General features: G+C 40.2%; 1 protein-coding gene across 4 annotated transcripts in view; it reads left to right on the top strand.

Moving 5' to 3' along the window:
• brwd3 (bromodomain and WD repeat domain containing 3) overlaps positions 1–15,794 on the top strand; it is a 104,864-nt gene that overhangs the window by 43,406 nt on the left and 45,664 nt on the right. For all 4 annotated transcript variants that reach the window (XM_041195342.1, XM_041195341.1, XM_041195343.1 and 1 more), the window contains 4 exons: positions 1,999–2,136; positions 5,256–5,332; positions 9,829–10,000; positions 10,670–10,783. In XM_041195342.1, the coding sequence (XP_041051276.1) occupies positions 1,999–2,136; positions 5,256–5,332; positions 9,829–10,000; positions 10,670–10,783 (501 nt within the window). The remainder of the gene's footprint in view (positions 1–1,998; positions 2,137–5,255; positions 5,333–9,828; positions 10,001–10,669; positions 10,784–15,794) is intronic.

Raw genomic sequence — 15,794 nt, 5'->3', positions numbered from 1 at the left:
CGATCTTTCAATTTTTGTTAACCAAAGTTATTAAGGGAGATGGGATGAAGGTGTGGGTATATGAAGTTAGGCCACACATCAGCCATGATCTCGTTGAATGCCAGAGCAAGCTTGACGTGATAAATGGCCTAATCCTGTCCTTTGTTCGCAATCCTTCAGTTTGATTGGCTAAGGAGTTGCACAAATGCTTACCCTGCTCATTCTGCTTGCAGATACCTGGTTTGCCTCACTACAAAGTTCTCAGCAACACTATAATACAAAAGAATTGACATATCCAAAAAGTAGAAAAGCACTCAGACTGTCCCTTTGAAGAATTTGACATTATACTGGAAATATTTAAGGCATATGTTTTCCTCACTTCCGGTATACAGAGTGCCCCTTGTGGAAGCATGCACATTTTTTTAAAAACTTGGTTGACTGCAGTTCTTTCTATTATTGACACAGCAAGAAAAGATATAGCCACTCAATCTTTTTCTTATGTGTTTGCTTGTAGTAAGTTGTTGTTGAGTATGAAGGGCAAAATAGTGTGTAGTTAGTGGATGGAGATGGATGGGAAGGTAGAGCATTGTAATTGGCAGGGCTAATTGCAGGCCTTGGAATAATACTCCTGTGAAGTGCCATGGGACACTTTACTATGTTAAAGACACGGTGTATTAGTGCAAATAGTTACGTATTTACATACATAGTTATGATCGATTGAAATCCCAGCTGCAAGAAGTAATTTTTTTGAGAAATCTGACCCAATGAGATGGCATTAGTGGCCAACAATAGACTAGAGGCTGACCTGTTTGTTTCAGTGGAGCACAGAGAACAAAAGGAACTGAGACCAGGCTGCAGAGAGAGCACGAAGTGCCAGAAACAAGCCTGAGGCTGACAAAATTGCACTTCAAGGACGTGCTGTGTGCTAGGGGCCAGTGGGAGCAGCTAGTAACAAACAGTAGTAGTGGGAGCTTCAAATGTTGGATGAGAACAGTTGGGGGAAAAGCATCACAAAACAGTGCCCACAAAAATTGGTGTTCTCATTAAAAATAGTGAATTGGTTAGATCTGTGGAACCTCATAATCTTTTGCCTGAAACAGAAAAGCAAAGGATGGAAAAAATGAGGCTTCAAAGTTTTCTGGAACTACACAGTGTGACATACAAAAAATAACTTAACTAAAGTGTTGCAGAAACTCTCAATATAAATATTGTCTATATGTTTTGCATGCAGTTACAGCAAGGTATGGTCATAGTTAACCATTTCACATGGAATTTAAATGTTAAATTCCATATGAACTGTTTAAGTGACAGCAACTGATTTTGATAATATCTCATGGCAAGGCATAGTTGGAGCCAAGATCAATTGCAGCCTTTAGGTGAAGCAGCAGATGCTTGGATCAGGGTTCCCATATGTAATCCACTCATGATTTTAACGTCATACATTGTCATTTTGTATTTGTATTCTAATTTCCGATGTTTGTTTATAAAATAAACTAGCTTTGCAATACATGTCACATCAATTACACTTCACTAATGGTGTGCAGATGTGTTTCAACTGCAGGAGGGAACAATCACATTTTATGTGGGCAGTTTGTGTTATAATTGTAAACATTGTAATCTTATGAGTTGTTGGGAAGTGTTAACAAATATAAAATTTTTAATGTATTAAATAATCAAAAAACAAATTCGCATTTCGTACTAGACATTTTTTTAAATAGAAAAAAAATCTAGGTGAAATAAAGGGCTTATTGAATCCTTGACTCTTCCACCATTTAGCTATAATCCTTAATCTGGTTACTAAAGAAGCAAAGCAAATGAGCCATGTGATTATCTTGGAATTTGCATATCACGGCATTTCGGTATGAATCGAAATAGTGACATTGCTCAGAACTTGAAGTTTCTGATGTTGATACCTAGAAAAAAAAACTTATCAAGGTGACTGTGGCTGGAGACTTGAGATATGTATAGGATATTAAATTAGTTAAACCATAACATAATGTGAAACATATCACTTTATAGAGCGATGGCCAGGATTATTTTCAACGTTCAGGAAGGCGGACTCAACGCCGAAACCAACATTTCTACCACACACGTTCAACTGTGGAACGCCGCACTTGTAATATTCGTCAGATAGAAGAACCTAATAATTCTTCGGAGGTCAGTGACTAGAACTTTAATTTGAGTATTGTAAATCCTGTGGTAACCACTCCTGCTTCACTTAAAAAATCATAGGATCTTACAACACAAACAGGCTGTCTTGCCCATTATGTCTTTTGCCAGCTTTTTGAAAGAGCTATCCATTGGTCCCACTTGCCTGCTCATTACCCAAAGCCCTGCAAATTTTTCTTTTTTATGTATTTATTCAATTCCCTTCTGAAAATAGCTTTTGATTTAACCTGCTTCACAGATTTTTCAGTGGCTGGCTGCGTTTCGCAGGGAAGAAGAGATATCTTTGGAGAGAAAGTAAATGCCTTTGATGTACTGCTTGTAGGCCAGGAGGAACATGATTAATTAAACTCCTCCCAGGAGCAGGCAGGGAAGGAGGGGCTGCTATATAATGGGACGGGAAGTTGCGGGGCATGTGCCCGCCACCTTCCCCTCTCTCCCTCTTCTTCAAGCCTGGTTTAGGAAGGATCGAGAACAGCCTTGCCCAATGGACCACTAGAGACCCTGAAGTCTGCCTCCTGCAGCCTGTTGGGGAGGTTGGGGTGTGGTGGTGGGTGAGCACACAATCTCTCCTTCTCAGGCATCCTGTCAGTGGGAAGGGAGGGGCCCAGGAAAGATACCCCCTAGCCTTTTACCCCACTGTCGCTGAGGCTTCCCTGACTGACTCTGCCAACCCGCCCTACTGACCTGTACTCTGGGGATCGCATAATGGTCTTAATCCTCAGCCCTCCTTCAATACTAGCAGTGACCACTGGTGATGTTGCTCATGGTGAGAGAACATAAGAATGTAATAAATAGGAACAGAAGTCATTTAGTAAGATCTTGGCTGATCTGATTGTAGTCTTATCTACACTCTCCTGCTAACCCATTACCTTTGACTCCCTTGTCAACAAAAAATATGTCTAATTCAGCCTTGAATATATTCAATGACGCAGCCTTCTCTGCTCGCTGGAGAAGAGAATTCCAAAGCCTAACAACCCCCAGAAGAAGTTGCCCCTCATGTCTGTCATAAACGTTATCCTGAAACTGTGCCTTCTAGTTCTAGATTCTCCCACGAAGGGAAGCATCCTCTCAAAATCTACCCTGTCAAGCTCCATCAGAACTTTCTGTTTCAATAAGATTACCTCTCGTTCATTCTCAATATTTCCTCCTAAGACAAACCCCACGTCCCAGGAATCAGCCTTGTAACATTTCTCTCAACTGCTTCCAAAGCAAGTATGTCACTGCTTGGGTAAGATGACCAAAATTGTACACTGTACTTCAGGTGTGATCTCACCAATGTCCTGTGCAGATGTAGCAAGGCTTCCCTACTTTTATACTCCATGCTTCTTGCAATAAAGGCCAACATTCTATTTGTCTTCCTAATTGCTTATTACTTGATGTACCTGCATACTAACGTTTTGTGATTCATGTACAAGGACACCCAGGTCTCCCTGTACTGCAGAATTCTGCAGTCTCTCCATTTAAACAATAATCTGTGTTTCTATTCTTCTGCCAAAGTGGACATCCTCACATTTTCCTACATTATACACCATCTACCAAATTTTTATCCACTCACTTAATCTATATATACCCCTTTGCAGACTCTATTCTCCTTAAAAGATAAGTAGGAAAGCAAATTCTATGTTGTCAGTTTAGGTACAATACAGTCATCCCCTTCATCCATGTTATTTAATATAGATCCTAAATAGTTGAGGCCCCAGCACTGATCCCTGTGGCACTCTGAGTTACAGTTTGCCATCCACCTGAAAATGACCCATTTACCCTGACTCTGTTTTATGTTAGTTAGCCAGTCCTCTATCCATTCTAATATATCACCCCCAACACCATAAACTCTTATCTTGTGTAGTACGTTTTTATGTGGCACCTTATCGAACGCCTTTGGAAATCCAGCTGCGCTACACCTTCTGGTTCCCCTTCATCCACCCTGTTTGTTAAATCCTCAAAGAACTCTAATAAATTTGTCAAACACAATTTCATTTCACAAAACCGTGTGGCCTCTGACTGGCAGCACTGTAATGAGACATCCACCCTTTAGAAGAGAAAGTCCGGCAGGAAATGCCTCTGGTGGAGCAGGGAACCCAGCCTGCAGTAAGTAGGCTGCCAAATTGGGACTTATTTCCAGGAGCATTGTTGGCAGGATTATTCCCCAGCCAGTGGACTGGTCCATGCTGCGACCATTAAATGCCACCCAAGCTATATATCAGAGAGGTCTAAAGACCTGTGCCTTTCTGATAGATTTAAATACAGCTGCCAATGAAACCCACAGATTCAGGCAACCATTTGATTTATCAGGTTATCTCTCATGCTTACTCTCAAAATCTTAGCCAAGCCCTCTGAAGTTAACATAATATAATAGACTGTGTGTCTCATAATTACCGTAAATCAGCAGCCAGGCATCTATATTGAATGGATGGATGAGTTGATTGCATTTCTGTTGAGAAATGTGTGTAACCTTTGGTGTTTAATCCCTAAAATAGGAACAGGACTAGGCTATTCAGCCCCTCAAGCTTGTTTCGCTATTTAGATCATGACTTTAGTATCATAACTCCATTAACCATTTTGAAATTTTCAATCGCCCTAATTGCAGCTTTTTGTAGGGTGTGGTTGGGGTGAAAGAATTTCAGATTTCCATTATACTTTGTATGGAAAAAATGTTTCTTGACAACACCCCTAAATGGGCTAAATCTAATTTTAAGGTTATGATGTTACTAGTAACATAGAATACAAATTGAAAATTCAGTACGGGCAAGCATTACCAGATGGCTTCATGTTGTCTTTAACTGGAACAAAGATCAAGATCTTGCACCTTTATCCATCTCTGGCTTAAAAGCTATTGCATCACAGGGGGCGAGCAAAGGCCTGGGTATCTGGTATTTACTCAATCATTTATCACTGAGCCCTTGGAGAGAAGGAAATAAAGGTTATTTGAACTTTGTTCAGTTATTTTTATTAGCAGATTGATTAAGATGATCTCAGGTGGAATTGCAGCTTCTTAATTTTGAGGCTTTATTTTTTCCCAGCTGAAACTACAGATAGATAACATCAGCTGATGGAAATAGCCAGTAGCTAAATTGTCTTTTTTAATATTTGCATTTTGTGATGAGCAGGAAATGGAGACAATAGATGGAAGTGATGGGTCATCTGATGAGGCTGAAGAAGAATGGCAGAGCGAGAGCAGTTCTAGGTAGGAGACCTTTGTTTTGAATTCTGTCATTGGTGTGCAAATACTAACTCGAATTCTTGTACACAATTGAATAAGCCTGTACTGTATATTAACACGGATCATTGTATTCTCCCTGTCAGGCTGCTATAACAAAATAAGATATAGGAGCAGGAGAAGCCATTCATCCCTTCAAACCTGCTCTGCCATTCAATATGATCAATTTTCTACTTAAGCTGCATTATCTCCGTATCCCTTGATATCCTAGATCCAAAAATCTGTTGATCTCTGACTTGAAAGTACTCAACAAGTGTGCAGCCACAGCGTTCGCAGGTACAGAATCCAAAGGTTCATGACCCATCTGAGTGAATTTCTCCTCATCTCAGTCCTAACTGACCAATGCCTTATTCTGAGACTGTGATGCCCTAGATCTAAACTCTTCTAGTTCCTTAAGAATTTTGTGTTTCAATGAGATCACCTTTCATTCTTCTAAGCCCTGAGGAATGAAGGGCTAGCCTACTTAATCGTTCCTCATAGGACAATCCTCTCATTCCAGAAATCAGTTTAATAAACCTTTGTTGCACTCTGTCTAAGGCAAATATACCCTTCCTTTGGTAGGCGACCAAAGCAAGACACAGTGCTCCAGATGCGGTCTCACCAAGGCTGTATATAATAACAGTAAGACTTTTTTGCTCTTATACTTCAGCCCCTTTGTAGTAAAGGCCAACATACCATTTGCTTGCTGTACCTGCATGTTAACTTTAAGATTAGGATCACATAGGATACGTGCCACAGGAACAGGCTTTTGGGCCCAACCAGTCCGTGCTGGTGTTTGTGCTCCACTCTAGTCTCCTTCCATCTTTTTTCATGTACAAAACCACCTAGATTCCTCTGAATACTAACTGTTCCTCCCATTAAAAAACATTCTGTTTTTTTTTTATTCACCCTACCTAAATGGATGTCATATTTCTCCACATTATATTTCATCTATCACATTCTTGCAAACCATTTAACTTGTATAAATCCTTTGCCAACCTCTATGCTCTCCTCACAGCTTATTTTCCTGTCTACTTTATATCATAAAATTTAAATACATTATACACTGTCCCCTCATAGCTTAGACCCAAACACTGATCTTGTGGTTGCCTAGCACTGTCAGCCAACCTGAAAGTGACCCAATGATTCCTAGACTCTGCTTTTTGTCCACTGACCAATTCTCGCCCCATGCTAATATATTATTTGGCCAAAATCTTAGAACTCCCTCCCTAACAGCTCAGTGGGTACACCTATACTATATAGACTGCAGCGGTTCAAGAAGACAGCTCATCACCATTTTCACAAAGGCAGTTAGGGTTGGGCAATAAATGCTGGCCTAGCCAGCGACGCCCGCATCCAGTGAAAGAATAAAAAAAACTTATCGGCAATCACATGAGGCTACTAACATTGTGTGGAAACTTATTGAATGCTTTTTTGAAAATCTAAATGGCAATGGCACCTCCCTTATACATTCTGCTAGTTACATCTTCAAAAATGCTCATAGGTTTGTTAAAAATACAATTTCCTCTTCATAAATCCATCCTGAATGTACTTAATCATGAAGTATTCCATATAAGCGTCTTGGGACTTTTTGTTGTGTTAAAGGTGTGATATGAATACAAGTAGCTGTTGTTATCACATCTCAAAATATATTGTAGCATCTCCCCTACTATTGATGTTGGGAGATTATATTTGCCACCTTCCAGCCCATTGGGCCCATTCTAGGATAGAGGGAATTCTGGAATTCACTGTTCCCCAGAAGCTCCCTTACTATGAGGTTATTAACTAACCTTGTCTCATTGCACAAAACTAGATCTAAGATAACCTGTCCTCTATTTGGTTTCTTGATGCAATGATCTGGAAATCCTAACTTAAATGCATTCCATGGATTTGTCACCTACACTTTTTTACTGCAAATTTGGTATGGCTAGTCTATATGAAAGTTAAAGTTCCCATGATTGTTGTATTTTTCTTGTTACGCGCATTCTAATTTCCTGATTACACTTTTCCCAACGCTATAACTACTCTTAAGGGGGCCTATTATAATCTGTTCCCACCAATGTTTTCTAAACCTTAGCATCACCCAAACTGATCCTACATCTTGATTTTCTGAGCTAAGATCCTTTCTGCCTACTGTCTTTATCTCATACTTTAATATTAGGTAACCCCTCCTCCTTTTCCATTTTGCTTATTTTTTTCTAAAGTTCATGTACCCTGAAATATTTAATTCCCAACTTTGGTCCCTTCACAACCATGTCTCTATAATGGCTATTAGATCAAACCCATTAATTTCTATCTGTTCTGCTAATTTGTCTGTTTTGTTGTGAATGCTTTGTGCATTCAAATATAGTGGCTTTGCCTTTAATTTTCATTCCTGTTTTTTTTTGTCACCCTTGTGACTAATGCCGCATTACTTTTGTTAAATGCTGTCTCTTCCTGACCCACTCTACTGATTTTTAACCAAATTATTAATCCTCAACATTTCCCTTAATTGCTTTTGAGTTTGCCCTTTCCTGAATCCTCCCAGCCCACTCTGTCAACCTATTTTGCAGAAGAATTTCCTAGACTTTTATGTTAAATATTAAATTATGAATACTTTACTGGTCACAAAAGCAGTTAAGGCACTCCAGTGTTTACTTCCAGATTTTGAATATTTCCTTCTAGTGTTTACTTCCACTTTTTGAACATTTCCTTCAACAAAACGTTATGAAAGTTTTAGTGATAGAATTGTGCTGAGGAAAATGTAAACATGCTGGCTTTCAGTCATTATAATGTTGAAGATAATTGAACCACAGTGATGAAAGTCTGTATACTACCAGAATTTAAGAATTCTACCAATGCATCAGTACCAAGTTTCCAAGTTCTTGAACAATGAAGCTAAAAACTTGTTTTTTTTAAATATAAAAAAACCCTTGCAGTGTAATTTTTCTTCAAGGCATAATTGCTGTTGCATTTCCTTAAAATTGGGATAATGTGTTGGTGGAAGTTCACTGTAGTTCTTTATTTTTTCACATGCATTTTTCTTTTCTAAGCTTTTACTGTACTTTGTACTAAATCTACTGATCTCAACAGATTGAAAGTTATTTTGGGTTTTAAGACCAGTTTGCCAGTTAGTATAAAAACTCTGAAGCAGTCATATGGACTCGAAACGTTAACTCTATTTCTCTCCACAGATGCTGTTAGACCTGATCTTTTTCCAGCATTTTCTGTTTTTGTTTCAGATTTACAGCGTGTGCAATAGTTTGCTTTTATCTTTCTAGTTAGTAGTTAACTTGAGTTATTTCCTTTGAAAATGGAGCACGTTCTTCCAACCACATGCTCCCTGCATTCCAGATAAAATTTGTCTTTATCCAATATGTTCTTGTCTATTTTGGTCTTCTCTACCCTCACCAAAGTATTGCATCATTCTTGGGTATAATTGAGCAGACACTTGGTCACTGGTACTTTATCCAAGTGACTACTGTTCATGAATGCATATTAACAGTGAATGTTGCCAGGCGCTTGGACTATAGTTTCAAAGTGTAGCACAGCTGAGCCCAATTCAGTTTTTGCTCAATGTTCATACATGTGTAACTCTTTCGAGTACAAGCACGTTTCCATCTGTTTCAGATGAAGTTACATTGTTTCATAGTTTTGCCATTGTGAGATTTGAACTCTTGATCTTGGGGTTACAAACTCAATACCATAACCACTTGGCTATTTAGGCCAAGCTTCATACATGTGTACTTTCAGCAGGATTAGCTGGTTACCAATCATATGTAGCTTCTCTGGTTAGGTTGTCTATACTGCTATTTTGGCTGAGGCGAGCTAATTCAGCACAGATCAGATATAGAACCTGAGATCTTCCTGATGTGTATGGCTCAGCAGCTCCTTAGATAAGTCACCATGGTGTCTCGGATATAATGTTTAAATGAAGCTACGTTTTAAATTCCTTTTTATGATTAGTGAAGTGACCCATTCAATTATCAGCTGAGAAGATTCCCCAAAAGGATATCTACTTCCTATTGATAGCATTTGGCACATTTAGTTACTTCGAGACATATCACGAACATGTCCCTAACCTATTTTAGATTTTCAATAAAGTATAGAGATAACAATATTTCATGGACAATCTAAAAATTACAGTATGAAATTAGTGATAGAAAGCACATAAGATATGACTGATACCCATTTTGAAATAGCCTCAATGGATTGTGTCACTTCAGTGAATCTTGCTGGTAATGCTTAAAATATATATTTAGGTCCAGTTTGCAATAGTTGTGTCCCATTTTAAGATGGAAATGTTTCAACATTCAGAATCTCCAGAGTTTTCTCCTGGTGTCATGCAAAATAATTTCTGTAATACATTCTCTGCTATTTTTAATCAGAGGTTTTGTTTCAGGATGTTACAGTATGATCAGATATCTACTACCTCTTACCAGAGCCAAAGTCTGAATGTTGATCTTAAAGTTTAAATTTCCCTTCTCTAAAAATTCTAAATTTAGTGACTCGTCAAGTGAATATTCGGATTGGACAGCGGATGCAGGTATTAACCTTCAGCCACCCAAACGATTGGTGAGACGAATAGTACGTCACAATATAAGCAGTTCTGAAGATGAGAAGCTGGGAGAAAGATTGGCTGTAAAACGCAAGAAATCCAAACAGTCCAAACAGAAGGTACAAGAAAGTGTACAACATTTTGTGATTTTTACCTGTATGACCTGAAAGGAGTTTTTGCATAAACTTATATTGTCAATGTAAGATTCAGTTTACAACATGAGTTCTACAAGATTTTTGGAGCTAGAAATTCACTTCCAGTGCTGGTGCAAAATGGGAAGCATCAGATCGGCTGCCCGTTATACACAATGACTGTTATTCTGTTCCATTGCTGTCGATCAAATATCCATTTTATGCCACTGCTTGAGACAAATTTCTAGCCCTTGAATGTTCCATCTGGCTGTATTAGTTTTAAAAAGGTTAAGAGCGGGTTCCAGATATCTCTTGAATTGTTTGACCTCAGTCAATTAAAGTTTCTGACTTGAAAATTTTATTTTCACTGTTCTTGCCTGTGTTGTTTGGAATAGGTAAAACTGCGTTTGTATCATTTCAATCTTATCAATGTTTTTACTGCATCCATATCAAATGTGCAGATTTGCATTAATAAGTCTACTTGTAAGTAACAAGGACTTGTACACCCTTCTATACTTGCATATGATGAGCTATTTAAAAAATTTTCATTCCGTACTCCTATTATAAAGTATAGCACTGGCACTTTCAAACCTAAACTTGTTTTCTCAAGTTTGAATGTTATATGTGTAAACTTTCACATAGTTTGTTCATTTTTAGAGGCCAAGTGAACTTGCAATAGATGGCGCACCCTCTGAAGAATGGATTCCTCCAACTTGGATCAGAGATACAACACCGCGCAGGTCACCGTTTGTACCACAAATGGGTGATGAGGTGAATGTTTGTTTGTTTGCTAGTTTCTTATCAAATGTGAAAGTATGTCTACTTTTAGGAGTTAACAGCCCTTGTCTGTTTCTTGCAAACTACTGTTTCACAGCCTGCGAACTCTGTTGCTTCTGAAAATTGTTTGGCTGTATAAATTTATTAGCACCTTGAATACTGTAATGATGAACGTAACTAGAGAAATGTAGTTCTATGAACCACTTTTTTAATGACTTTTTTATTGCCACTTTTTTTAGCAAAGCATGAAAGACTTAAGTGAACCAGTTTTAACTATCAGTGCATCTAAGTACTAGTAAAATATCTTTGGCAATGTTCCCTGTAAGCTTCATGACTGCGCAGCAACCCAGAAGTTCCTGTGCAGACTGCGTACAAGTCAGCCCCTTTAAGTTATCATGCATGTCCAAGCGTGCAAAAAGTTTAAAGGACACTTAAGGATACATTGATAAAGCCAAATACTGCAGATGCTGGAAATCTGAAATAAAAATGGAAAATGCTGATAATCTCCAGGTCTGACAGCATCTGTGGAGAGAGAAATAGAGTTAACGTTTAGCGTCTGTGTGACCCTTCTTCAAGAGTACATTGATCTTTTGTCTTTCATTTTTTGTTCATCAGTTATCAATGAATTACTGTACTATGCAATATCATGTTAGAGTTGCCCAAATGCAACTTTGTGTGCATTCTGTGGGACCCTCTTCTCAGGGTATGACTGCTGTGTCCTATGTAACTGTAATTCAGGTGATGTTGATGGTAAACATTTTTGCAGCAGTCTTCTACATATTGTTGGCCAGATATTTGATGTTGGCGCTTTCATATTGTATCCAAACATTAAGGCCTCTCTTTTGGCCTATTTTTGGTCCTCGGTCTTATGGGATGCCCTTGGTTTCTTTGATCACCTTGTATTCCCTTTGTCTGTTAGTTTGTAATGGGCTACAGACTCAGTTTAGATAGAATTGACCCACCAGCAAATGCCACAGATTCAATCTGTAAAACTGCAATGATTAATGTCATCTTGAAGAGCACTTTTTCACCTCTGAGTCAAAGACGTTTGACACTTCAGTATAGTAAGAAAAGAGCCGTGTTGTCAGATGGTGTCCTTCAGTTGAGACGTGACACCAAGGCCCTGCAATTGGTAAAGGTGGTTGTTGAAGATCTTATTTTGTTATTTGAAATAAGGAGTGTTGTTTTGAGTTCTGACCAGTATTTTTCCTTCAAGTATCATCAAAAACTGTTTAATTGGTTTTTCATCTTACTGCTTGTGTTTTGATAAACAATTGCTGATATGTTTGCCTTGGCAGCAGTGAACCATAGAAAGAGGCCATTGAGCCCGTCATGTCTGCGCCGGCTGAAAAAAACTGGCCGTACATTCTAACCCCGCCTTGCAGATTACAGCAGTTCAGGTGTTTTTAAATGAGTTGATGGTTTCTGCCTCAACCACCAATCCAGGCAGCAAATTCCAGACACCTACCACCCTCTGGATGAAAAGGTTTTTCCTAATATCCCCTGTAATCATTCTACCAATCACTTTAAATCTGTGCACCCTGGTAATTGACCTCTCTCCTAGGCAAACAAGTCTTCCCTGAGATTTCTATCTAGGCTCCTCATAATTTTGTACACCTCAATCAAGTCACCCCTTAGCGCCTTCTCTTCTAAGGAAAACAATCCTAGCCTTCCTAACCTTTCCTCATTCAAACAGATCTAGCAACTCAAGACTGGGCATCCATGAAGCATTGTGGGCCATCAGTAGCAGCAGAATTGCACTCAACCACAATTTGTAACCTCATGGCCTGGCATATCTCCCAGTCTAGCATTACCACCAAGCCAGGGGATCAACCCTGGTTCAATGCAGAGTGCAGGAGGGCATGCCAGGAGCAGTGCCAGGCATACCTGAAAATGAGGTATTAACCTGGTGAAGCTGCAAGACAGGATCACTTGCCTGCCAAAAAGCATAAGCAGCAAGCAATAAACAGAACTAAGCGATTCCACAACCAACAGATCAGACCTAAGCTCTGCAATCCTGCCACATTCCGTTGTCAGTGGTGGTTGGCAATTAAACAGTTTGATGGAGGAGGGGGTTCAACAAATATTCCCATCCTCAATAATAGAGGAGTCCAGCAAATCAGCGCACCAAGATAAGTCTGAAGCATTTGCAACAAGCTTCAGCCAGAAGTGCCAAGTGGATGATCCATTTCAGTCACCCCTGGAGGTCCCCACCATCACAGATGCCAGTCTTCAGCCAATTTGATTCACTTCACATGAAATCAAGAAATAGTTGAAGTCACTGATACTGCAAGGCTTTGGGCCCTGACACTATTCCAGCAATGGTGCTGAAGACTTGTTCTCCAGAACTTGCTCTATCATAGCCAAGCTGTTCCAGTACAGCTATAACACTGAGATCTACCCGGCTATATGGAAAATTGCCATTCCTGTACACAAAAAGCAGGACAAATCCAACCCGGCCAATTACCGCTCCATCAGTCAACCCTCAATCAACAGTAAAGTGATGGGAGGGGTCCTCAACAATGCTATCAAGGAGCACTTGCTTAGCAATAACCTACTCACTAATTCACTAATGCTCAGTTTGGGTTCTGCCAGGGTCACTCAGCTTCTGACCTCATTACAACCTTGGTTCAAACATGGACAAAAGAGTTGAGGTGAGAGTTACTGTCCTTGACATCAAGGCAACGTTTGACCGAATGTGGCATCAAGGAGCCCTAACAAAACTACCTAGTACAAAGGAAGATGGTTGTGCTTATTGGAGGCCAATCATCTTGGTTCCAGGACATCACTGCAGGAGTTCCTCAGAGTAGTGTCCTAGGCCCAACCATCTTCAGCTGCTTCATCAATGATCTTCCTTCCATCATAAGGTCAGAAGTGGGGATGTTCACTGATGATTTAATGTTCTGCACCATTCGCAATGACTCATATACTGAAGCAGTCCCTGTCCAAATGCAGCAAGACCTGGACAATATCCAGGCTTGGGCTGACCAGCAGCATATGCCAGGCAATGACCATCTCCAACAAGAGAGAATCTAACCATCATCCCTTGACATTCAATGACATTACCATCGCTCAATCCCCCACTATCAACATCCTGGGGGATGCCATTGACCAAAAATTGAACTGAACCTATCCATATAAAAATGTGGCTACAAGAGGAGGTCAGAGGCTAGGAATCCTGCAGCGAGTAGCTCCCTTCCTGACTCTCCAAAGCCTGTCCACTGTCTACAAGGCTCACGCCAGGAGTATGATGGAACACTCTGCACTTGCTTGGATGAGCGTAACTCCAACAACATTCAAGAAGTTTGATACCATCCAGGACAAAGCAGCCCGCTTGATTGGCACCCTTTCTACAAACATTCACTCAACATTCACCGACGAACAGTGGCAGCAATGTGTACCATCTACAAGATACATTGCAGAAACTCACCAAGGTTCCTTAGGCAGCACCTTCCAAACCCACGGCCCCTACCACCTAGAAGGACAAGGGCAGCAGGTACATGGGAACGCCACCACCTGGAAATTCCCCTCCAAAGCCACTCACCGCCCTGAACTTGGAAATATTTCACTGTTCCTTCACTGTTGCTGGGTCAAAATCCTGGAACTCCCTAACAGCACTGTGGGTATACCTATATCTGGGTATACCTATATCACATGGACTGCAGTGGTCGAAGAAGGCAGCTCTCCGCCACCTCCTCAAGGGTAGTTAATGATGGACAATATATGCTGGCCCAGCCAGTCATGCCCCCACCCTGTAAGTTAACTTTTTAAAAAATCCAGCCCTAGCAACATTCTTGTAAACAGTTCAGTACTCTGTCCAGAGCAATTATGCCCTTCCTGTAACATGACTAGAACTGAACACAGAACTTCAGCTGTGGCCCAGCCAGCATTTTATACAGGTCCAGCATTCCATCCCTTCCCTGATTTTGTATTCTGCAAAGAAAGCATTCCATATGTCTTCTTTACCACTCTGTCTAGCTGTCTGCCACCTTCAGGTACTTTGGACATGCACTCCAAGGTGTCTTACTTCCTCTACCCCTCTCAATATCCTAGTGTTCATTGAGTATTCCCTTGCTTTGTTTGCCCTCCCAAAATGCATAACCTGACACTCCTCCAGATTGAATTCCATTTGCCACTTTTCTGCTCCACTCAGCTAAACCATTGTTATCAATCTCGAGTCCACAGCCATCCTCTTCATTATCAACTACACGGCTGATATTTATATCATTTGCAAATTTCCCAATCATGCCTCCCACATCTAATTATTAATATATACTACAAACAGCAAGGGACTCAACGCAGCCCTGCAAAATGCTCTGAAAAACCACTTTCCATTCACTAAAACATCCGTCGATCATTACCCTTTGTTTCCTGTCACTGACCCAATTTTGGATCCAACCCACCAATTCCCCTGTATCCCATGGGCTTTTACTTTTCTGACTAGCCTTCCAAGTGGGACCTTGTCAAATGCCTTACTAAAATCCATGTAGAACATATCCACTGCACTGCCCTATCCATCCTCCTTATTACTTGCTCAAAAAATTCAGTCAAATTAGTAGGACGGGACCTTCCCTTAATAAAATCATGTTCACTATCCCTGATCAATCTGTGCCTTTCTAAGTGACATATGAACAAGGAGCAGGAGTAGGCCATTCAACCCCTTGAGTTTATCCTGGCTCCCAGAATTGTTTCTATTAATCTGTCCACCACCAAAGGCAGACTGACCAACCTATAATTATTTGGCCTATCCCTCACACCCTTTTTAAACAATGGTACAACATTTGCAGACCTCCAATTCTTGTGTACCTCGCCTGTATCTAGTGAGAATTGGAAATATTATCCTCAGGGCATCTTGTGTTTCCTCCCTGGCTAGCTTTAATGGCCTGGGATACAATGCACCCAGCCTGGTGATTTACCCACCTTCAAGGATGTCAGTCCCTCCAGTACTCCCTCTCTCATTCTGCTTATATTATCTAATATTTTCACACTGCTCATTAACTAGAAT

This window comes from Carcharodon carcharias, chromosome 9 (genome assembly GCF_017639515.1).
Source record: "Carcharodon carcharias isolate sCarCar2 chromosome 9, sCarCar2.pri, whole genome shotgun sequence".
Taxonomy (NCBI): Eukaryota; Metazoa; Chordata; class Chondrichthyes; order Lamniformes; family Lamnidae; genus Carcharodon; species Carcharodon carcharias.
This window is presented reverse-complemented; position numbering and strand designations above follow the sequence as displayed.